The following is a 23,718-nucleotide window of genomic DNA, read 5'->3' as shown; positions in this document are numbered from 1 at the left end:
TTAAAATGTATTTTTCAGCATAACTGAAGGAAAATCAAAAATCAACCCCCTCAGAATACAGTTTTGTCCAAATTCTCAAGAATGAGTGGAGTATTTGCTGTTTTTTTTTTTTTGTTTTTTTTTCAGAATCTGATATATTTCCACTGTTATAATGTTTAGATTATTTTGGGCCCATATGTGTATGGGGTTGAAGACATGAATCTAGAACCCTCTATGAGTTATGTACTAGACTGATGATGTGTTTGTCAGAGCCTGATGAGGACTTAGAGTCATTATGAGTTGACTCGTTAGTTTGAGAATAAATTTCTTGTATTATTTCACCAGAAGACAGAAGACCTGAGGTTATTTTTACGTGCAGAACTTTGCATCAAGCAAGATTTCCTGGATCTTGTTGTCTTTTTGCTCTTAATGTTGAAAATATTTTACTTTTTGCTCTTGGATTTGTGTAACCCAGACTGCTGAAGCTTCATGTTAGCATGCTTTAAAGGAGAACTGCAGATTTGATCCTCCATCTCTTACAGACAGTATTTAAGATACAAAACTGCAGTAACCAGGAACCTGACAGCTCACACTTAATGTAAGAGGAAACTCTTACAAAGCATCATAACGGCGTTCACGTTACATCACACTGACACTTTTTGACTTTCGGCATTTAGAAATGAGAAGAGCAGTTCCCGTTTTGTTAAGTGTGAGAAATCATTGCACTTCCTCTTCGCTCGACGGATCATAAAGACTTTGCAACAACAATCGACACTTCAGCCGGAGAAAAGACGGCTCCTGTTTTTATGTGAGTGTTAAAAGTGAATTTATTTACTCTGACATTCAGATTATACCTGTTTGTCTGTTGTTGATCTTTGGAAGGTTAGGTTATTTCCAGGAAGATGAACAGCTGTGTGGAACCGGTTCAAGATCCAGAGATAATCTGGTAGAAGGGGCTTTGTGTTACTTATTCCAGACAGCCATTATCATGATCTTCACATTTTCTGAATCCATTGTTGATGTTCAGGAGGTTTTTTTTTTCTCTTAAACCTCTTACTGTTTTATTTCTGTGTTTCTCCACACTGTCTGATGGTACCACAACAAAAAAAAAAAAAAGCCTCATGTAAGAACGTTTTCATAATCTTTTCCCAAAATGTCTTAGCTTTTTTTCTGTGAGGTATGAGTGTTGCCACTGTTTTTACTGAACATCGGGAGGAGAAATTGCAAACGGGTTAATTTAGCACATACACTGTGATTTACTGAGCCTTAAAATAATTTACTGTGACTGAGACTGTCTGTATTTAATATGTTTGAAAGAAGGTGCTAATCAGACCATTGGTGCGCAAAGAAGAGATACTCTGATTTAAAGTTATTTCTCATGAGCTGTGAATTTATTTCTATCTTTATTCAATCCTTAAAAACATCATGATTAAACATATATTTATTGCTGCCAAACAAAACTGAACATTCACAGAAAATTAACGCTGACCTTTATTTTTTTTTGCTGTAGCTCAACAATATGTTTATTTGCCTCCACTATCTCCTCCATGGGATCAAATTTCTTTTTGCGCTTGCAGTTATTGTGCTTTCTGTCCAAATCCCTGTGGTGGAAACTTGTAACACATGCAAAACCCTGATTTAAATACACTCAGGTGGGAAGCAGAGCTTCAAAATGTGAAAAGAAGAAACAGGAGCAAGAGACAAAAAATAGAGAGTAGGCAATTTACTGAAAACTGCATTTAAACTCAAACAGGCTGTTCATCAGCTGATCAAAAAATTTAAGGCAATAGCCCAAAAAAAAACCCAAAACACAACTAAAAGTGTCAAAAAAGCACTCAGTAGTGAGGAGCCCCCACCGTTTTTGTTGATCACTTCAAAAATTAGCTCCGGCATTCTTGATGTTCGTGTTTCCAGGAGACTGGGGGGATTAATTTAATTTAATTTAATTTAATTTAATTTAATTTAATTTAATTTGGGTCGAGGATCGGCCTGTGTCGTCATGGACAGCTCGTCAGATCCTTCGGCTCAGCGCAGGTGAAAATTTTTTGGGTCTACCACTTAACTTTTTTGTCCCATAACCCTAAGGATCTTTTAAGAAATTTAAAATGACTGTCTTACTGTGTCCAATCTTGGCAGCGATGGTACGTTGCGAGAAGCCTTTCTTGTGCAGCTAAACAATCCTGCCATGTTCAAAGACAGAAAGCCGTTTTGCTTTTGCCACCAGGAGGTCATGACAGTGTGAATGTTGAAAGAAAATGACATTAGAATCAGATTTTTGAGCGCAGATTTTGCCCTCTTAAGACTGTGGTCTTAAACTTTTGATCAGCTGATGAACAGCCTGTTTGAGTTTAAATGCAGTTTTCAATAAATTGACACTTTCTACTTTTTGTCTCTTTGCTCCTGTTTCTTCTTTTTGCACTTTGAAGTTACAACCTGGTTATGATTCATTAGTGCGAAATGCGAATACTTGTCATTTTTCTCCTGGTCTTAAGATTTTGTTCAGGTGTGTACACACAAAGCGGTCAGTGGTGCCGCTGTGCTACGAGTGGCGTGGTCATCAGCCACCTCCGATCATCCTGGTGCTTCAGCCTCGTGCAAACACAGGAAGAGCTCCACACAGAAAGGCCCTGCACCAGCAGGGATTCAAATCGAGCACCATCTTGCTGCGAGCTGACAGCGCTAACCACTGAGCCGCTGTGCTGAAACACTTGAACATTTAAGTTGTTTGGCACTTAAACAATTAAAACACATTTCAGTGTGCAGTATCTCTTTAGGTGTTGACCAATCAGAGCTCCTGTTGCTGCGCTGATACATTCGTGTTTCGGTTTTCTTTCAGATTGACAGCACTGTCTGGTTTTAACAGGGAGCCACGATGACGCCAGAGGACCTTTTGAAGATTCTGGAGGATTTAACAGACAATGAATTCACAAAGTTCAAATGGTATCTGAAGCTGCCTGACATCATGGAAGGTGATAAAACCATCCCAGTGTTCAAGCTGGAGACGGCAGACAGGTTGAAAACAGTGGATCTGATGGTGAACACCTGTGGACTTCATGGAGCTCTGAAGATCACCATGAAGGTTTTAGAGAAGATACCCAGGAACGATCTGGTGCAGAGTCTGTCAGACATCAGCTCAGGACCAGAAGGTCAGTCACACTTTTTTCTGTTTTAATTTATATTTTCAGATAAAGAAAGTTATTTAAGAGGATAGATGTGATGGCTCTACCTGAAACACCAGTTTGAGACACTGGGAGATATAAATGTGAGGGATGTGGACGGTTTTATACCTCAGCCAATGAGATTATGTTTACTGGTCCAGTTTCATGAAAGGAGTGTTGGTTGGAAGGGTTTTCACTTTTGTTAATATTGCCAGATATGTCATTTGTGTGGAAGAATATCAGAGGCTGGTAAAAGGGGAAAAATGAGATGAGGAAGTTTGTTTTTTAAATTTTGCATGTTGAGACAACAGTTGAAAAACCATTTTGACTTTGTTCTAGAAATGATATTTCAAGTTTATTCTTAACATTTTGACTTAATTCTAAAAATGCTAAATAAAAAGATTCTTCCTTCTCTCATTTTTCCCTGTAAAGAAGCAGCGTTGTACGGACCCTCACACCCCCTGCCAGTCGAGGCACAGGTGTGAGTGTCATGGCCAGATATGTGCCGGTTGAAGAGGCTCTGAATTTTTACAGCTTTTGGACACCGTAGAAGGAATTCGAGGTCACTTTCTGTCTCCACTAGGTGGTGCTATAACTACATCTCCTGATGATCATGAAGATGTGTTCACACCAGGACTCTTATTAAACGTGTGAAGTTTGGTGCAGATTGGACTATTTACAGCAAAGTTGTATTTTGTGTTTCACAGCGAGACAGGAAAACTGGATGCCACACCACAGCCACTGTTCAACACTGACCAAATATTTTAAAGACATTTGATCAGAAACTTGTCTAGATGGTACCCACCCATTTGGAAGTCAATCAGATTATTTCTGCAGGAAAAGCTTGTTCAAAAATGATGCATGGAAAATGACAAAATTTACCACAAAATTAAAAATGGCTGACTTCCTGTTGGTTTTAGCTTATGAGTCCAGGAGACTTTTTTGTGTGTCTGAAGATGATACACGTGAGTACCCATCGTGTGCATGGTGGTGACACATGACGTTGGGGCTGCTCTTTAAAAGACAACATTTATAACGAACCTGCCGAGTTTTAGGCAGATTGAACCAGGAACACAGAAGTTAATGCAACTTTCTGTGCTTCGGTGAAACATTAGATGTCACCGTGCCGTCATGCCAGTGCCATTTGACGATATTTCAAAATCTTCAAAATACAACATTACCAAGGTCTGAAGGCCTTTCTGACCAGACCTAAGCAACATCTGAGCAACAAAACAAACCTGATGAGAAAAAATCCAAAACAGTACAACATCTCCTGTCCTGACCTATAAACACATGTGTAGGTTACTTTTTTCAATTTATGAGAACAGGAGTACTTTTGTCTCTGGATAATTCAGTGTGGACTGTCAATGCCAAAAAAACACAAAAAGCAACATGTTCGTTGCAAACTAAGCACACGGCCTTATTGCCGACCTCTGTGAAAAAAGTACTTAACAGTCCATGACTTATTAAACACTCGACATTCAGCATCAACCTCACGCTTTTTAGTGCTCATTTGGTGACTCCAGTGTTTTCCTCCATCAACTGTGTTCCACGAACAAAGTGAAAATCCCCATTCGCTCAACCTGCCGTGGGCGTATCTCAGGCACCTAAGCAGAAGATGCAGCGACTGCAAACATCACTTGCGTCAATCAATTTTAACAGGAGGAAGCGCACTCGGGCCACACAAGCATTTAGATTTAGCATTAAACGATTTAACCCGTTCTGAATACGTATGTTTTTAACAGGCACTGAACTAGTTTCCTTTAATGCATATATACAGAGGTCAAGACTGTGGTTAGCTTTAAATCCAAACTGGTTATCTGTGGAGTTAAAAAACTCATTTAATCCATCCAATATCATTATTGGCAGTATGTTGGCTAAAGCAATGAGCCTATAGTTATCTAGGTTGCCTACTTCACCAGCCTTGTCCTTACTTAAATTACTGAAATTCACAGGACCGGCAACATTGAATCTGGTAACACGCCAATTAAGTTGTGTTTTGTTTCTGTTTCTGTCACACAGATGAGATTGTTCCAGTACCAGAGCCACGACACATCTCATATTACCAAAACATGCTTCAATCAAACCTCCAGGATAAGTTTAAGTGCACACAAGAGGCTTGGATGGAAAGAAAGGATAAACAACCTCTGGATGAAATCTACACAGAGCTGTACGTCACAGCTGGAGGTGACGTTCACATCAACAAACAGCATGAGGTCAGACAGATTGAAGCAGCAGTGAAGCCAGCAGATACAGAGACAACAATTAAACCCAGTGACATGTTCAAACCTCCATCTGGAAAAGAAATATCCATAAGAACAGTTCTGACCAATGGAATCGCAGGAATTGGCAAAACATTTCTTGTGCGCAAGTTTGTGTTGGACTGGGCTGAAAGAAGAGCCAATCAAGATGTGCATCTCATTTTCCCCTTCATCTTCCGCCAGCTGAATTTACGGAAAGGTAAAGAGTTTAATTTGGCAAAGCTGATTCATAAATGTATCACAGAGACCAGAAGCATCCCAGAAGAAGCTCTTAATTACATCTTTACATCTCTGCAGTCATCAGGAATCACCAACTTTGACAAAAGTACATTCAAACTTCTGTTTGTTCTGGATGGACTGGATGAGAGCCGCCTTGAAATGAACTGTTCTTCTAAACGAAACCAGGACGCAGACCTTGATGTTACAGAGTCCACCTCAGTGGATGTGCTTCTGGAAAACCTCATCAGGGGGAAACTGCTCCCCTGTGCTCGACTCTGGATAACCACACGACCTGCAGCAGCCAATCAGATCAGTTCTGACTTTGTTGACATAGTGACAGAGGTCAGAGGGTTCACTGACCCACAGAAGGAGGAGTACTTCAGGAGGAGATTCACAGATGAGGAGAAGTCCGGCAGAATCATCTCCCACATCAAGACATCACGAAGCCTCCACATCATGTGTCACATCCCAGTCTTCTGCTGGATCACTGCTACAGTTCTGGAGGACATGTTGAAGACCAGAGAGAGAGGAGAGCTGCCCAAGACCCTGACTGAGATGTACGCTGAATTCCTGTGGTTTCAGGTTCATCAGACAAAAGAGAAGTATGACCCAGAAAAGTGCATTCAGTACATTGAGTCATTAGCAAAACTGTCTTTCCACCAGCTGAAAAAGGGCAACCTGATCTTCTATGAGAAAGATCTGACAGAGAGCGGCATTGATGTCAGTGGAGCCTCGAAGTGTTCAGGAGTGTTCACAGAGATCTTTAAAGAGGAACGTGGGAGGAAGAATGATGAAGACAAGAAGATGTTCAGCTTCGTCCATCTGAGTGTTCAGGAGTTTTTGGCAGCTTTGTATGTGGAGATGTCGCTCATCAACGAAAACAAGAATGTGATGTCTGAGCTCACAGAATCTGTTGGTGAACGTGTGAAAATGTTTTTCAGCAAAACATCTGTGACAGAGGTCCACAGGTTTGCTATTGACAAGGCCTTACAGAGTCCAACTGGACACCTGGACTTGTTCCTCTGTTTCCTCCTGGGTCTTTCTCTGCAGACCAGACTCCCTCAAGGCCTCCTGAAAAAGGAAAGACGCCCACAGACCAATCAGGAAACTGTCAAGTACATCAAGAAGAAGATCAGTGAGAATCTGTCTCCAGAGAGAAACATCAATCTGTTCTACTGTCTGAATGAACTGAATGATGGTTCTCTAGTGGAGGAGATCCAACAGTACCTGAGTTCAGGAAGTCTCTCCCCAGATAAACTGTCTCCTGCTCAGTGGTCAGCTCTGGGCTTCATCTTACTGTCATCAGAAAAAGATCTGGACGTGTTTGACCTGAAGAAATACTCTGCTTCAGAGGAGGCTCTTCTGAGGCTGCTGCCAGTGGTCAAAGCCTCCAACAAAGTTCTGTAAGTACACAGATAACTGCAGGTAATAATGTCATCACATGTGTCAGGATGGTCTCAGCTTAAGTCTGAGTGTACTGATATGTTCTACTCATGTGACTGATTAGCTGATTAACCAAATTACCTTATATATAAATTGCTGTTATTTTCCATTAATATACTCTTTGAAAAACACTAATGTGCCAAAAAGTGAACCAAAGTTCTTCTTACTTGTATTGCTAATAAACAATTTTTCAACCCATCAGCTCAGTAAGAGAATGTACAGAAATGTGGTGTGTTTTATGATTTAGACGACAGAAACAGTGTCAGTGTTTGTCTTTATCTCTAACTCTCCTTCAGGCTGAGTGGCTGTAATCTGTCAGAGAGAAGCTGTGAAGCTCTGTCCTCAGTCCTCAGCTCCCAGTCCTCGAGTCTGAGAGACCTGGACCTGAGTAACAACGACCTGCAGGATTCAGGAGTGAAGCTGCTCTCTGCTGGACTGGAGAGTCCACACTGTAGACTGGAAACTCTCAGGTCAGATCACACTGTGAAGCTTTTGTGTAACATTGTGTTGTACTTCAAACATGAAGTGGTTTATGGCAGGAGTTCTCAACTAATTGGCATGTTTTAACCAGTAAGCTAGCAGAAAGTGGTCTCATGGTTCAGTGGGGTGTGCAGGGGTGAGGGTTGGACCTGACCGAATCTACTTCAAAAGATCCTCTCCAGACACGTCTTAAAACATTTTAAACAATCTGTGAAGGATAACATTTTCTTTCTGATATGGGTTTTCCCCATTGCACTCCCTCAGTCCCAGCTGTACTGTTTGGGATAGGAATTCTGTAATGTTGTTCAGGACGAGACCATACAGGGCTTTAAACATAAACAAAAGAATTTTCACAAAGAACATTGTATAGAACAGAGGGCAAGTGCAGAGATGCAGGTACAGGAATAATATATTTTCTTTTTGTATATATGCACAACGGTTTGGTCACAGAACTCTGAACCAGCTGTAAGCAATGAATAGAAAACTAGTTGATTCCAATATGCAGGGAGTTACAGCAGTCCAGTCTGTTATTAAACCATGGATGACTTTTCAGTCTTTAGGAGATTAAAAAAATGTAAATCTTGGATATAATTATGAACTGGAAGAAGGTATTTAAAGATATTTAACAAATGTTTTAACTTGTTTGTCAAATTTCCAAGTATCACAGACGCTATTCTATGATTGATCTGTCATATTTCACTTATGTTAAAAAAATTATAAGAATATTGTTAATAACCTCATTTATACAGCCTCTTTCCAAAGTCACAGAGTGCTTTACAAAGACATTAAAACACAAGAAATCAAACATAAGAAATACAAACAAATAAAATAAAATTCATACATTAAAAATGACAGCGAGGTATTAATGGCTAAAATGAGATAAAAGCAAGTGAAGTAAAAACAAAATAATTATCGATTCAAGAAAAAACAGTTCTTAAGAAGTGTCTTCTTAAAAGAGATGAAAGGAGCAGTGTGTAACTTTTAATCACATCTTGTGGTCAGAATGCAGATTACAACCAAGTTAATTTCCCCCTACAGTGGCATCAAGTAACAAAATGGCTGTTATTAACTGTTATTTGCTCTAAATTGTGGTTGTGTTTAGTGACCTGTTTTTTGTGGTAATTTAAGCTGACTTTGGCAAAGTAATTATGATCGTTTAGAGTGATAGCGAGATACTGTTGGCTGGTTGCATATTTATACCCTGTTTACAGAGTCAAAATCTTGGGAGTCAGGGGTTAGAGGGAGAGGGAGAGGGAGAGGGAGAGGGAGAGGGAGAGGGAGAGGCAGAGGGAGAGGGAGAGGGAGGGGGAGAGGAAGAGGGAGAGGGAGAGGGAGAGGAAGAGGAAGAGGGAGAGGGAGAGGAAGAGGGAGAGGGAGAGGGAGGGGGAGAGGAAGAGGGAGAGGGAGAGGGAGAGGAAGAGGGAGAGGGAGAGGGAGAGGGAGAGGAAGAGGGAGAGGGAGAGGGAGAGGAAGAGGAAGAGGGAGGGGGAGGGGGAGAGGAAGAGGGAGAGGCAGAGGCAGAGGGAGAGGGAGAGGAAGAGGAAGAGGGAGAGGGAGAGGGAGAGGAAGAGGGAGAGGCAGAGGGAGAGGAAGAGGGAGAGGAAGGGGGAGAGGAAGGGGGAGAGGGAGAGGGAGAGGGAGAGGGAGAGGGAGAGGGAGAGGAAGGGGGGGAGGCAGAGGGAGAGGGAGAGGAAGAGGGAGAGGGAGAGGGAGGGGAGAGGAAGAGGGAGAGGAAGGGGGAGATGCAGAGGGAGAGGGAGAGGGAGAGGCAGAGGGAGAGAGACTGAGGTTACGGAGCAGCCAGGTGAGGGAGAGATGCTGGGGGGACGACTGGAGAGGCAGCTTTGCTGGAGGATGAAGAGGAGCAATTTGAATCTCTCCAAAAGAGCTGGACTGTGTTGTGATAGGATAGAAAGTAAGTTGGAAAAGAAATGGAACCTGTCAACTGGACGTCTCCTTCATAAAAAAAGGAGAATATATAGTAACCAACGAGGCTGATGTGTGTAGAGAGCTGTATGAATATATCAGCCTGGTGTTGTTTTCAGGTGATGTAATGAAGTCAAACACAGCGAGTGACCATGTGTAATAGTGTTTCATACAGCATTAAGCAACTATGGACAGCAGCTGCCCCACCCCACTAAGAAATACCCCCATATTTTAAAACCTAAGTGTTTGCAGGTATGAATGATGAAATTATAAACAGTGACAGAGAAGGTCCTGTCTGCGACATAAGAGTGAAGTCAGTCAAGAGCTGTGCCAGAGACCCAGTGATGCAGGTGATGAATAAGTGTCGGTGGTTCACTTCATCTTGCTACTGACTTTTCAAATAGGTTTCTCTCATTGCTTTTATTCATTTATGCATCATTAACTCTCCTTCTGGCTGAGTGGCTGTAATCTGTCAGAGAGAAGCTGTGAAGCTCTGTCCTCAGTCCTCAGCTCCCAGTCCTCGAGTCTGAGAGACCTGGACCTGAGTAACAACGACCTGCAGGATTCAGGAGTGAAGCTGTGACCAGACTGTGATGCTTTTGTATAACAGTTTCCCTGTTGATAAAACAATCATAGATTGCTGCTGATGAAGTCTATTTGACAGACATGTATATCCACCTCTGTTCACTGACACTGAACCTATTTGGGATGTTAAAATAAAACATAAAATAACATGTTGTTGATGATGGTCCTGGTGTCATTATACTTTTTAGTAACAGAGAATTTCAAAAACACTGGAGCAGTTTATTAACATTTACACAGAAAGCATAGGTGAAAATAAATGAAACCAGAGAGACCATTCTCTCTCTGTCTGTCTGTCTGTCTGTCTCTCTCCAGTCTGTCAGGCTGTCTGATCACAGAGGAAGGCTGTACTTCTCTGGCCTCAGCTCTGAGATCCAACCCCTCCCATCTGAGAGAGCTGGACCTGAGCTACAATCATCCAGGAGACTCAGGAGTGAAGCTTCTGTCTGCTGGACTAAAGGATCCACACTGGAGACTGGACACTCTGAGGTATGAACACAAGGGGTACAACAGATCACAAAACTTGCAGCTGTGGTTGATATCAGACCTTCTGAAGGTTCATTCTGACTTTGTTTCTTCCTCCAGGGTGGATCATGGTGGAGAGCAGTGGCTGAAACCTGGTCTGAGGAGCTCCAGTCTGAGTATGTGTTCACTGTGATTCATGAAAACAATCAGTCAGTCTGTTAATGAAGCAACAAATAAACCCATCAGGTGTGTTAGATGATAAACTGCTGCTGTGTTGTGTCTCGTTCTCTCCATCAGATGCCTGTGAACTCACAGTCGACACAAACACAGTAAACACAAACCTCCAACTGTCTGACAACAACAGGAAGGTGACATATGTGAGAGAGGAGCAGCCATATCCTGATCATCCAGAGAGGTTTGAGTTCTACTGGCAGCTGCTGTGTAGAAATGGTCTGACTGGTCGCTGTTACTGGGAGGTCGAGTGGAGAGGATGGGTTGAAATATCAGTGAGTTACAGAGGAATCAGCAGGAGAGGAAAGAGTGTTGACTGTTTGTTTGGACGGAATAATCAGTCCTGGAGTCTGATCTGCTCTAATATTTATGGTTACTCTGTCTGTCACAATAAGAGAAAAACAACCCTCCCCTCCTCCTCCTCCTCCTCCTCCTCCTCCTCTGTCTCTCACAGAGTAGCAGTGTATGTGGACTGTCCTGCTGGCTCTCTGTCCTTCTACAGAGTCTCCTCTGACAAACTGATCCACCTCCACACCTTCAACACCACATTCACTCAACCTCTTTATCCTGGATTTGGAGTCTGGTGCACGTTGTCTGATTCTTCAGTGTCTCTGGGTCCTATCTAATGCTGATGTAAAGCGCAAGTGGAAAGCACGAGGAGCAATGGATTTAACTTATTCAAGGTGTGTCTAAATCCACCTTTGCCGTCTTGTGCCAGGGCTGGGAGTGATATTTTGCCCTGCCCCGCCTTTGCACCACCAGCCTCTCATTAATTCACAGGGGAGTTTAGGCCAAACATGCAATGAACCAATCAGAAAGTCAGATCTCATCACCATTAAGAGGCAGCTGCACCAGCAGCGCAAGTGATGGCAGCATGACGGCGGATTTACCAGGAGGAAACAGAGAAAAGAACTTCAAAGCGAGGAGACAGATCTCCTGGCTCCAAAACAGCTTCATGTGTAAATAATTTATTTTACATTAACGCCTGCAAAAACGAATACAATAAATGAACTACAAATGTCATGCAGATATGTAACTGGCTATGTTTTATCATCATCATTAACTCTGCTGGCTGAGGAGCGGGGAGAGAGATGATGCAGTAGAGAGGGGAGGCAAACCGATCCAGTCCAGCCACAAAGCTTCCCGGTTCCGCTGACCTGGCAGTTACGTGTTGGTCCGTGATCCTCCTTCTTCTCCTCTCCCACCTAATCCTCATCTCCTCCTCCCATCCTCGCTCCTCTGACCCGCTGCAAAACAATCAGAGAGGATTTCTGAAGTTTGAAGTCACAAAATTATGCACGGATATATCCAACCAGCTCTGACAGAAGCACACGGACCTTTTTCTCTCCGGGTTGGGCCGGACTCGTGCGGTCAAATATATAGTATATATTTTGTATGCTCTAGATCATAATTGTTTAATCCTTGTTTAACATTAATGAAAAGTGTTCTGTAATTGTGGAGACGTGTGCGCCTCAGTCAGGCGTGTGACACACACGCTTTTAACTTCAGTGTTTACACTTTATTGCTGATAGAAAACATGTTCAAATAAGACTTTACTGAAATGAAGGTGTTTTGTGATTGTGAAGACGTGTGTGTGTTTCAGCCAAACCCGCCGGGAGCTATCCTGTGCTGAAAGACCACAGACTTTGCGCTTCGACCAGGTTTTAGTTGGTCTAAAGTGCAAGTGGTTTTTACTCCAATCCACCGAGCACGAGACAGTGAACGTGCCGGACCACGCGTTTGATCTGATCATATCTTTGATGTCACATGTGTTTTATATATTTTTTTTCTGTTCTTGAAAATTCGATAAAATACATTGTTAGTTACATTGTTGATTTAATTTTAATTTTAAATGTTTTACGTTTTAAAAACATAAAACAAAAAAAATGGATTTTGTTTGTTCTTTTTCTTCATTGCAGTTGGGGTGAGTAACAGTTCCAATAATAATTTACACAACAATCAACAATAATTTCACCATGATGTTACAATGTTTAAATAAGTGTAAGGTTTTGATTGGCCAGGGCAATAAATCAGTAATGATATGCATAAGTAGAAGACACATCACTGACAAAATAGTTCAATAAAATGTTCTTTAAGAGTTTCTCTTAAATGCACGAAATGCAAACCACCATGAAAGCAGATTAAAATAAACACATAACACACATGCCCCGGCACATAAACAGCCTACTACAAGTGTACTACAAGTGACGCACAAGCAGCCAATCATTTAACAGATGTGTTCTTCAGATCCACCATTGACACATGACAACAGAAACAGCCTGGAGTGACAAAATCAGCAAATAGAGAGGAAATTGTAATTAAATCAGAAAGGGTCACCTCACCTCCATGGCTTTTCTTGGATGGATGGATGGATGGATGGATGGATGGGGGGGGGGGGGGGGGGTGAAACCTCTTCCTGTGTATGTGCTCGGGAACTAAAAAAAGAAAGGGAAAGAAAGAAAGGGACATAAAATCACTACAGCACATTATTTGCTCCACTCTTTAGTGTCAGATCTGCTTTTTGGAGACCAACAGCTAATAAACACGTGCTCATTTGGAAACATCCGTCTCTATTTTTTTTCTTCATTAAATGTCATACAGTGTAGATACACTGGGTTTTAGTGTCTTCTAAAGGTTTTAAATGGAGCTTGCAAGTTAGAGATGTCTGTCTTCTCTCCAGTATAATTGGACTAGATGCCAGTCAGCTCGTGGTGCTCAAAGAGCCAAAAAATACATTTAAGAAATTCAGCACCACTGTCTCTGTGGCAACACTTTACTTTAAGTCTCCCTATTTATGTATTAATGTACAAACATTTCATAAAACACGATATGTTTATTAACATATTTTCTTAACTGTTACACTCTATAACCATCATTAATAAGCGGTAAATAGATGGTTAATTAAACATTTGTTCACCGTTATTTCATTGTTAAATGGTGTGATGATAATGTTTACTGATTATTAGTGATGTAATAAATTATTTAATTTGTGTAATACAAAACAATTTTTAATATGTGTTGATGTTAATAATTAGTTTGCAAACCTATAAACATAGGGCTGTTATAAAGGTGCAACAGATGATTATAACATCTTATATACTTATATATGCAACTCAATACATGGTGTTATGAACTTACAAAACTCACATAAATACACATTTTAACCCAAACCAAGATCTCTTCCGTAACCTGTCCAAGTAGTTTAGTTTCCTTCACCTAAACATTAACGGGATGGTCATTATAAAGTTACAACTGATGTTCATGAAACAACTGCTAACTACATTGTTGCTAAAACACATAAACATATTATTTGAATGTTTGTTAACAGTAAAATAATTTAACTAAAGTTTAATTAACTATCAATTTACCATTAAATAACAATGGTTATTACAAAGTGTTTCTGTGGCATAATCAGTCCTGTGTAACTTTTTAAACAGAATCATTTCTTTGCTGTAATGTAGGTTAAGATTGAGTTTTATATGCTTCCTCTGTGCTTCATATGTGTTTATGGGGAAAAAGTATTTATTTTTGTTAAAATTTAGGGTACAGTGTTATTTATGACCAGTGTCATTGTTAAGGTGTCGTAGCAGTAATCAGACATGGCTCCAGAACACTGACTCCACCAAGAATTCTTGGCACTAAAATGGGTCATATATGAACATTTTCATGATTATGGCAAGATTGGCAAGATGGCAGCGCACACAGTTGCAGCAGCTCAGTGCTTTCCCTGTTGGTGCTTTGTTTGGCTGTTTGTGTACATGTTGTTTCTCGTCCTGTGTACATCCAGTTGAGCGAACAACCTCTACAGCTGGCATGATCTCCTTAAGATAGGAGTTTGTTAAGGGTGGAGTGTTACAGCCGAGTTTCTCCACTCACACAACATTCTGGTGGACATAGCAAGGAGCCCCGGCTCTCCCCTGCAGGGAGGAGGCAAAGGTGGTGCTGTGAGAGAAAGCAGAAGCGAGGCCGCAGGGCCGATGCACTAGCTCAGCTACAGAGGCAGCCACACAAACCACCGCTCCCCAGCCTTTTTCTCATGAACGCCAGATCCCTCGCTAATAAGATGAACTGAGGCTACAGTTTGTAACCAAAAACATCGTGAAGGATAGTTGCATTCTGCTGATCACAGAGACCTGGCTTCATTCATCCATCCCAGACTCTGCTATTGAGCTAGCAGGCTACACCGCACAGCGTCATGACAGGACATCGGACTCTGCGTGTATGTCAATAACAACTGGTGTACCAACACAGTAACTGTAGACAGTCACTGCTCCTGGACTTGGAGTATGTGACTGTTAAATGCAGGCCAATTTATCTCCTGAGAGAGATCACTGTGGTCATGATTACTGCTGCCTACATCCAACCAGATGCTAATGCTAACTCGGCTATCGGGCATTTAGATGGTAGCATTAGCAGTCAGCAGAGTACATATCCTGACACTGTGCACATCGTAGCAGGGGACTTTAATCATACGGATTTGAAGGCAGTGCTCCCAAAATTCCACCAGCATGTTAAGTGTGCTACGAGAGGAGCTAACACACTGGACAAGGTCTACTCTAACATCAAGCTGGGCTACAGGGCTAGACCACTACCATACCTGGGCCAGTCTGACCAAATGTCCCTGCTTTTAATTCCTGCATGTGCCCCCCTCAGGAAACCTGCTCTTACCATCACAAAGACTGATTTGGCCTGATGGTGCCTCTCAGCAGCTGCAGGACTGCTTTGACAGGACCAACTGGGACGTGTTTGAACATCCAGACCTGGAGGTGTTCACGGATAGTGTTCTGTGTTGCATAAAAGACTGCATAGACACTGTCACAGTGGACAAACGTATCCGGACCTACCCAAACCAGAAGCCCTGGATGACCCGGGATGCGGCTGTTGAAGGAGAAGAACACCGCCTCCAGGTCTGGTGATATGGCTCTCTACAGTACGGTCTGAGCTAACCTGAAGAGAGGCATAAGAGAGGCCAAGTCAGACTACAGGAGGAGAATCGAGGACCACCTGAACAGCAACAACAGCTGTCACAGCTGGTTTAGAGGGCTAGCTCTGTCCTGGACTGTCCTCTGGATTACTGAGAGAAGGGTATTAGCCAAACTGACATCAATTAGCAGCAGACTGCTAAACCCACAGTGCAGGAAAGAGCCTTTGTCCTGCTGCCAACGTATTTAACACCATCATTTCATATTGTAGTGCCGTTTACAACAGTCAGTTAACAGCTGCATTGCACAATTATCTATCTCAGGCTGTATATCATATCTATTAATACTTACACTTATTATATACTCTGTCCTGTCTTTTCCATGCAGTATCTTCATACTGTGAAATCACCTTGTGAAATTTTTGTTGCTGTATCCTGTGTAACCAATCTGTATCTGTGTGCAACTAGACTTTTATACAAGGCAATATTATTTATACCTGTTAGGGAATTTTCCAAATTTAAGTGCACAGGAGTGCAGTATGCAGCCATAAATAATCTATGCCCAAACAGACTCAACACATAAAATTAGTCTGTTGGTCTACAAACCCAAAACCAGGAAAGTATGAACAAGGAGACCACAGTTCAGCACCCTTTCCTCCCATTCCTCAGGGTCAGTGATATCCAATACCTGATTGCAGTTATGACTGCTCTGATGACAGAGACAAGGCAAACACATCTCTGACCTTAGCTGCCATGACAACACTATGAAGGACTACCTCTTGTTTCTTGAACAAACAGCTGCATCTGTTAAGGTGGTCTCTTCTACCATTCAGAGAACAGAGTGGCCTGAAGTGTACCATGAAACTGGTAGGACAATCTGACCCTGCATGGCTGAGAGCTGGCAACTTGAGCTGAGCGCTGATGAGGCAACTGCATGCGGCTGTGGAGCTCCACCAGGTGCCCATAACACACACACACACACACACACACACACACACACACACACACACACACACACACACACACACACACACACACACACACACACACACACACACACACACAGGGGAGGAGGAGACAGAGGAGAAAACAGGGAGAACACAGGACAACAGTGATCACAGCCTAAGATGTGACAGCATCTACTGTTTAAAAGAGAGACACTGTCTGTTAAGAGTTCCCTTCCCAACGACCTCAAGGCCTTACTTTGATCCAGTATATGATACCTCAATTTGGAAAATTCCCTAACAGCATCTATTGGTATAATTCTACGTGCCACGTGTGTATCAACATTTGTGCAATTATCCTGCAAGTGAAAGGTGTACATATTGTATATACTGTAGTTTTTTGTCTGAAGTTTTTAGATTTATATTTACACTGTGTGCCAAATTATTATGCAAGTTGCACTTTTGTGAATATTTTAAAAACTATGTTAACAGTCATTTTCAAATTTATTAAGAAGTCAGATAGTGAATATATTTCTTCAAATGTGTGGTAAATATTATGTTTCTCAAAGTGTTGTATGCTGTATTTTTAAATTAATGCAGAATCTGCAGAAATGAGTGTGCCAAATAATTATGCCAGTTGGTGATATGAGTATATAACATGAAAAATAAAAACTAGGCACCTTTTAAATGTTTTATTGATTAAAAATAATCTTTTCTACAACTGTATTCAAACTTCAACACAAACAACAGTTTTCTTTATAAATGTATACTAAATAAAACTTTTAATGTCTTTGAAACATTTCAAATATGAGGTGTTTCTCTCTTTTTTTTTTTTTTTTAGGTGTTTCTCTAATGTCCAATATAACTTCCTTTCCTTTCACAGAGGGTCAGAAGTCGCTGGTCGACTGATTCAGTTGGTTTCTGATGACTTCTCTGCTGACACTGTGTGCTGCACTTCATATGGCCTCCAAAGCTGGTCTTTTGAGCTGTATTGTATACTATCTCTGTAAATTATCTTCTTTATTTTTGACCACAAGTTCTCAATCGGGTTGAGATTGGGTGAGCAGGCAGGTCAGTTCATGAGGCGACCGTCTTTAAAGCCCTGAGATGCCAACCAGTCTTGGCAATAACATGAGGCGTGTGATGGTTGATAGCATACATGAACACTAGCATCTTCTTCACTGTAGCTGATCGCCTTTTCCACCATGGAAGGAAATTTGTCTTGAGGAAAGTGCAGTAACCCTCAGAATTCACTTCAACACCGTCCTGAACCTGAAAGGACCGACAAGTTCATCATGAACAATGGCTGCCCAGAACATAACACCACCACCGCCTTGTAAATGTCAGTTGAGTTGGAGCGGCATGGCCACTTGAAATCCAACCAGATGTCCACCCATCTGGTCCATCTATGGTTGCCCAGCACTCGAGTGAATATAACTTTGGAGAAGTCGGCTTTCATGTATTGTTTTAGCCCATTCCAATTGTTTTACTCGATGTATTTTCTTCAGTGGAGGTCTTGTCTTTGCCTTTTGGACCTTTGCCACTCGTCTTAGCGTCCTACATCGAGTAGACTCGAGTACATCATCAAGCTCCACAGCTTCAAAAATGGTCTTACTGGTAGCAAAGGGTCTTTTAGCACCTCTCATCTGATTCTTGGCAGTTCTCAGGTTGATAATGTTCGACAAACTTTTTCTACTCTGGGTTTTCTCCCATCCTGACTATTTTGGACATATCTTGTTCTTGACTATATCATTTGACAATCTGACTCTTTTCCTCTTTGGTCAGGTCACTTTTCTTGCCCATGGTCAAAGTTGAATAGGATTTGCATAATAATGTGGCACTCTTATATATACATGGTTTGTGATAAAGGATATTAGAAAGCTTTGTAGATTCAAACAAAAAGGGTTTTGTTTAAGCACGAGGCCTTAAATTCATCATACTAAAACTTTTTTTTTCTTAACAGCAGCCTCCCGGATTTTCAAGAAAAGATCACTTGCATAATAATTTGACATGCAGTGCACACATTCAGTCTCCTTTTTAAAGATATTTCATTCTGTTTTTTTGTCATTTGTATTCTATTTATCACTCAATCATTTTCAACCTCTACTTTTGATCCCTGCGCTGCTTTAACAACTGAATTCCCCTGATGTGGCACCAAGAAACTTTATCTTAGCTTATCTATTAACCCAACAAACAGGTCTAAAAATATCCTTCAATAAAAATACAATATTAAAAAAGAGAATGACACAGCTGTGTGTGTTGTAGGAGTTTGGTTTAATATTGTACTGAAAAATAAATTAACGAAAATAACTTTAAAATGCAACAGAAGACAAAAAAAAAAAGGAAAAGAAATGAAAATAAAGATCCAGATTATAAACATTCTTTGCCAGCAGGGGGTGGAGTCGCAGTGCTCATGTAAGATTAAATTTACAAATATATATATAAAAAAGGAATTTATTAGACATATCCACAAATCACGAAAGCATTCCTTTACATCCAGTGAGCTGAATCTGTCTACCACCCAAACCGTTGTTCTTCCAGCTACAAAAAGGTCTAGAAAATTTATATTTATATATGTATATATTTCATACACATGCCCTATGTGTGGATGAGGCTGTAAAAAACTAAACTGTACAAAAACAAAAAGCACACAGCGGTGATGTTGTGGATGGAATGATGATTAAATAAAGAAAATATGATTCAGTAAAACAACAACGTGATGACATCCGACCCCTGAACTGAGGTCGATGTTTGGAATGAACCTTTCAGTCATCCGATTCACGGATTTTGGCTTTAAAAAGGAAAAACTCATACCATCTTCACAAAGTGCTCAAGTTATGTGGGTGATACGACAGCTGAAATGATTTTTAGTGTTTTACTAAACGGCTTCTGGTGCTTTAAAAACAGGAGGAGGTGGTTCAGTCGCTCAGATTTGTCAAGATGAAGAGGAGGAGGAGGAGGAGGAGGAGGAGGAGGAGGAGGAGGAGGAGGAGGAGGAGGAGGAGGAGGAGGAATGACAGACAGGGAAAAACACCCGAGTTAAATAATTAAATATTATCTACAGGTCTCAGCTGAACTGGACTGGAGGAAAAAATTAAAAAGCAGACGCACACGAGCAGTCAGATCAAGACGAATCAGCATCATCATCATCATGAACCACCAGATTAAATATGGAGTCTGATATCCCAAAATAGAAGAGTAAAGGAGTGGCTCAATAATTTGGTAAATATGCATTTTCACTTTTTTTGGAGATCAATATCAATCTGATGTTTGTGTGTAAAACACAGAGCTGAAGCCTTGGTGGAAGGATGAACATCGTTTGTCAAGAAAAAGCTCTTAAACCGAGACTCCAGCTCTGTACTTGAGACCAATCTCAACGTTTTGCAAAATTATGAACCTTAAAGTAAAGAAGAAACTCAAGGAATTTAAGTCAATACTGATGTCATGATCATGTTATCACCGATAATCTAAAAATAACCATAGAATAAGATAATCAAGTCATAATCTGGTCTAAAATGAACCAACTACAGACACTCTGTTGGTCTGATGGTTGGTGTGTACGTCAGTCCACTCAGCATGTGACCAACTGACATTTAGATGGACACTTCAGGGCTCAGATGGTTTTAAGGAAAGATTTTACTCACAGTTCTACTTTCCCTGAATCAAACAAACTCATGGAAGTCTTGTAGTTCAGTTCAGTACGTTCGGTTTCACCCGAAAGCCATGATAGTTTTTTTTCTCCTGATGCTTTTAAACATGGAGAGTGAAAATACTGTATATCATTCAGTTTTTTAGAATTTACAGACATTTTAGCAAATTTCACAAGAGCTTGAAACATCTGTGAACAAGCAGAGAAGAAGATTGAAGCATAGTGAACATCTGAGCTGCTTCCTGCTCCCACAGCCACAGTAATGTGAAAAATCTTAAAACCACTGATGAAAAGTTTCCATACGTACAAATGTGCTGCAAATTTTGACAGAATTTGTCAAAAGAAAACGTGAGTGAAGGCTCAGTTCCATTCATGCTGTTCATCTCGTGCAATACTTCAAATTATGCATGAAAATGCACTGAGAGAAACACGATTCCAGACTCTAAACTTCACATTTTTTCTGGTATCCAGCAGCAGGTTGAAACATGAAAGTTACTGTTATGATCTCACAGCCATCAACTTTCTGCCAAAGAATGAAAAATGCTATGTACATAAATATTGTTATGTGAATCTATCTGTGTTTTGTGGAATTATTTCTTCTGAAATACAGAAAGAACATAATAAACTGTGCAGCAGCAAAAAATCCATAAAAGGTTCTCAAGTGTCTTGGTACATTTAAAAGTGCTATAAAAATTTAATACATTATTATTATTATTATTATTATTATTATTATTATTATTATTATTATTATTATTATTATTATTGTCATGATTATTATTTATTTTTTAATATTTTTTGATGATAATGAGGCAAAGTTTATTTATTATCACTTTAAATACTCATAAGAAAATCAGGGTGCATTCTGGGACATGTAGTTTATGGACAATGCACTTTAATAACGCAGTATAGAAATGTCTCATGCAAATTATATTCTCTGGAGGCTCCTGGGAGCCACATGAAATGTGGTGTCAGGCCGGATTTGGCTCACAGGCCTCAAGTTTGACACGTGACCTTGAATATCGAAACAACTGGAACCAACATGGCGCACTAACAGGAGAAGTCACAAGAAAATCGGTGCATTTAGAGGAGGGACGAGAAGGTCTGTGTGTGTCTCTGTGCAGCATGTGTGACAGCGAGCAGGTGGGAGGGGCATGGACGTACAGTGAGGTTTGTTTCTTGTCACTTGTCAATGTCATGTTGGAACGTGTCCAGCAGGTGGAGCTGTTTAACAGTGCAGTGCATCGTGTTGAGCTGAACTGACCTGCAGCATTGACTTTGGGTGAGGAAGTTCCTCTCCCTGGTAGATCTTCATGTAAGCCTGGAAAACACAACAGGCAGGTAACAGTTAGGTGGAGAGAAGAGAGAAGTCCAACTACAAATGATCTTTCTGGAGACATAAAAACAAAGATAACGAGAACTATATAAACTTATTACCAGTTTAACCACCAAAAAAGGTGAAAAACAGCCTTTTCTGACTCAGGAGAGCTCAGTGAAATCATTTAAATGAAAACTCTTTGTGGGGAACTAAATTTTGAAATTATGACTCCAGATGTTAGCCTGCTGTTAATGTGAAAGCATTATTTTTTACTGACCCCCCAGTACAATGACTGAAAGGCCATGTTGGTATGAACTCACTTTGAAGTAGTGCAGCAGGTCTCTGCAGGTGATTTTGACTCCTCCGATCTCTTTTTCCACCAGGTTTTCTGGAGAGAGCAGAGTCGGGACGAGGTTCACCAGCTCCTTCTTAAACTCCTCATCGATATCTGAGACGCACAAAAACCACACGTCATCGCAACTGAACGCTTCGACACAAGCTGGGTGCACTTCTTCAACACTTAGCTCACAACCTTTTCTACACAAGTTAGTAAAAAGTAGAGCTGCACATTAAAATAAAAAAAGTCGTACTGTGATTATTCTGACTGAAATTGTGATGAAGAAGACTTTTAGACAGAGTCCTCTCTGCAGCACTACAGTAACTCAATACTGCTGTTTTCTCACACATTTTTCCTTTTTCAAAAATTGTGATTTGATTCTGGTTCTGTCGTATGTGGCCATATCGTGATTTCGATAATATTAAAATTAAGTGTGCAGCCCTAGTAGGAAGTCAGTTTTCACTTGTCAGATTGTTCAGAGAAGTCATTTACACTGGATATAAAGAAAGACGGGGACAGCTTGTCCTGCAATGATGATGATTAAAAAAAAACTGAATTATCAGGATACAGCAGGATAACAAAAGTGGCTAATAAATTTTATTCCCACTGTGAGAGCTGATCATGTCCTAGGAAACAGTCTCCATATAGAAAATATAAAAAATGCATATAAAATAAACACAGCAACATTAAAGAGTAACTTTAACCGTCGACCTGGCAGCTGACAGGTGCAGACTGTTATTCGAAGTGTCTGGACTCAGATTTCCAGACTTCTTAGAAATGTTTCAGACCAGACTTGACATTTTGAAGCTACAACCCACCAGGCTTTACATTTCAGATTGTCAATCCAGCCCTCAGAAAACTTATTTACCCTGAACATAATGAGTAAATTTTATTGTTTTATGTTTAGTCCCTTAAAAATAAGAACTGAAAAAGTTACACAAACAAAAAAAAACCTGACTAATCAAATTTCCACTGCATACAGAGACGTTTTTCAGGTCAGATTCCATTTCTAGAAACACTAATATTATCATCACAAAACACAATTTATTTAAACTCAACAGAAACTAAATAAAACTCAACAAAAACCTCTTGGTTCATCTTTCCACAGTCACCACCTCCAGTTTAGTTAGATGTGAAAATATTCAGGCTGAAGATGAACTGCTGCTCCTCTGACCTCTGACCTCTGACCTCCCTCTCACTCCTCTCCTGATAGTTTTTACATCTAATTCAGTAAAGTTTGTTCCGACTGAACAAACAGAGTTGGAGATTGTTGGAACAGATGAACCAAGACGTTTTGGTGAGTTTTATTTAGTTTCTGTTGAGTTTGAACAAAGTGATGATGATAAAACGACTGTTTCTCTAAATGCCGTCTGCGGGTTTTATAAGAGTTAAATATCGTCTGTCTCTGGTTGTAAAGTGTCCTATTCTTTAACAAAACTTTCCATCTCTGTAGGGATCCATCCCACAATGTTGTCAGACTCAGAATAACTATCTGAGCCTGTCAGTGGCAAAAACAAGCACTTTTACTGGACGTACTTTGAGGGTTCACATCTGTCCATACAGATTTCATTGCAGCCTGTCTGACAGCTGACGGCTGCGGCACAATACTGGACCAGTTTAAAAAAATGTCGTCCCCATTAATCTAACAGAAAACATGGGGTCCAGGCTGAACAGGTTGTACTTAAAAAACATACTTAGAAAGCTGAGGTTTATTTCTTTCGGTGTAAACTTTTACAGACTGTTTAAAGTTTTCAGCCACGCTGCAGTGATGAAGGTTACTGTTCCTTTGGCGGGCTGGTTGTTGTGTC

At 40.7% G+C, this 23,718-nt stretch overlaps 1 protein-coding gene across 2 annotated transcripts; it reads left to right on the top strand.

The window, feature by feature from the left end:
* Positions 1–358: 358 nt before the first annotated feature.
* Positions 359–11,897, top strand: LOC146329322 (protein NLRC3-like). 2 transcript variants are annotated; one of them, XM_084714563.1, is made up of 7 exons: positions 359–787; positions 2,843–3,125; positions 5,160–7,020; positions 7,357–7,530; positions 10,364–10,537; positions 10,634–10,689; positions 10,811–11,897. In XM_084714563.1, exons 2-7 carry the CDS (start codon positions 2,852–2,854, stop codon positions 11,368–11,370), a joined length of 3,099 nt encoding a protein of 1,032 aa, XP_084570689.1. In that variant the 5' UTR covers positions 359–787; positions 2,843–2,851; the 3' UTR covers positions 11,371–11,897. The 2 variants fall into 2 exon arrangements, with proteins under 2 accessions (XP_084570689.1, XP_084570688.1); XM_084714562.1 differs by having other exon boundaries at positions 2,816–3,125.
* The last annotated feature ends 11,821 nt before the right edge of the window (positions 11,898–23,718 follow it).

Source organism: Lutjanus erythropterus, chromosome 3 (genome assembly GCF_056507025.1).
Source record: "Lutjanus erythropterus isolate fLutEry1 chromosome 3, fLutEry1.hap2, whole genome shotgun sequence".
In the NCBI taxonomy this organism is placed as follows: Eukaryota; Metazoa; Chordata; class Actinopteri; order Lutjaniformes; family Lutjanidae; genus Lutjanus; species Lutjanus erythropterus.
Note: the sequence above shows the minus strand (reverse complement) of the source record. Positions and strands in the feature narration are given on the sequence as shown.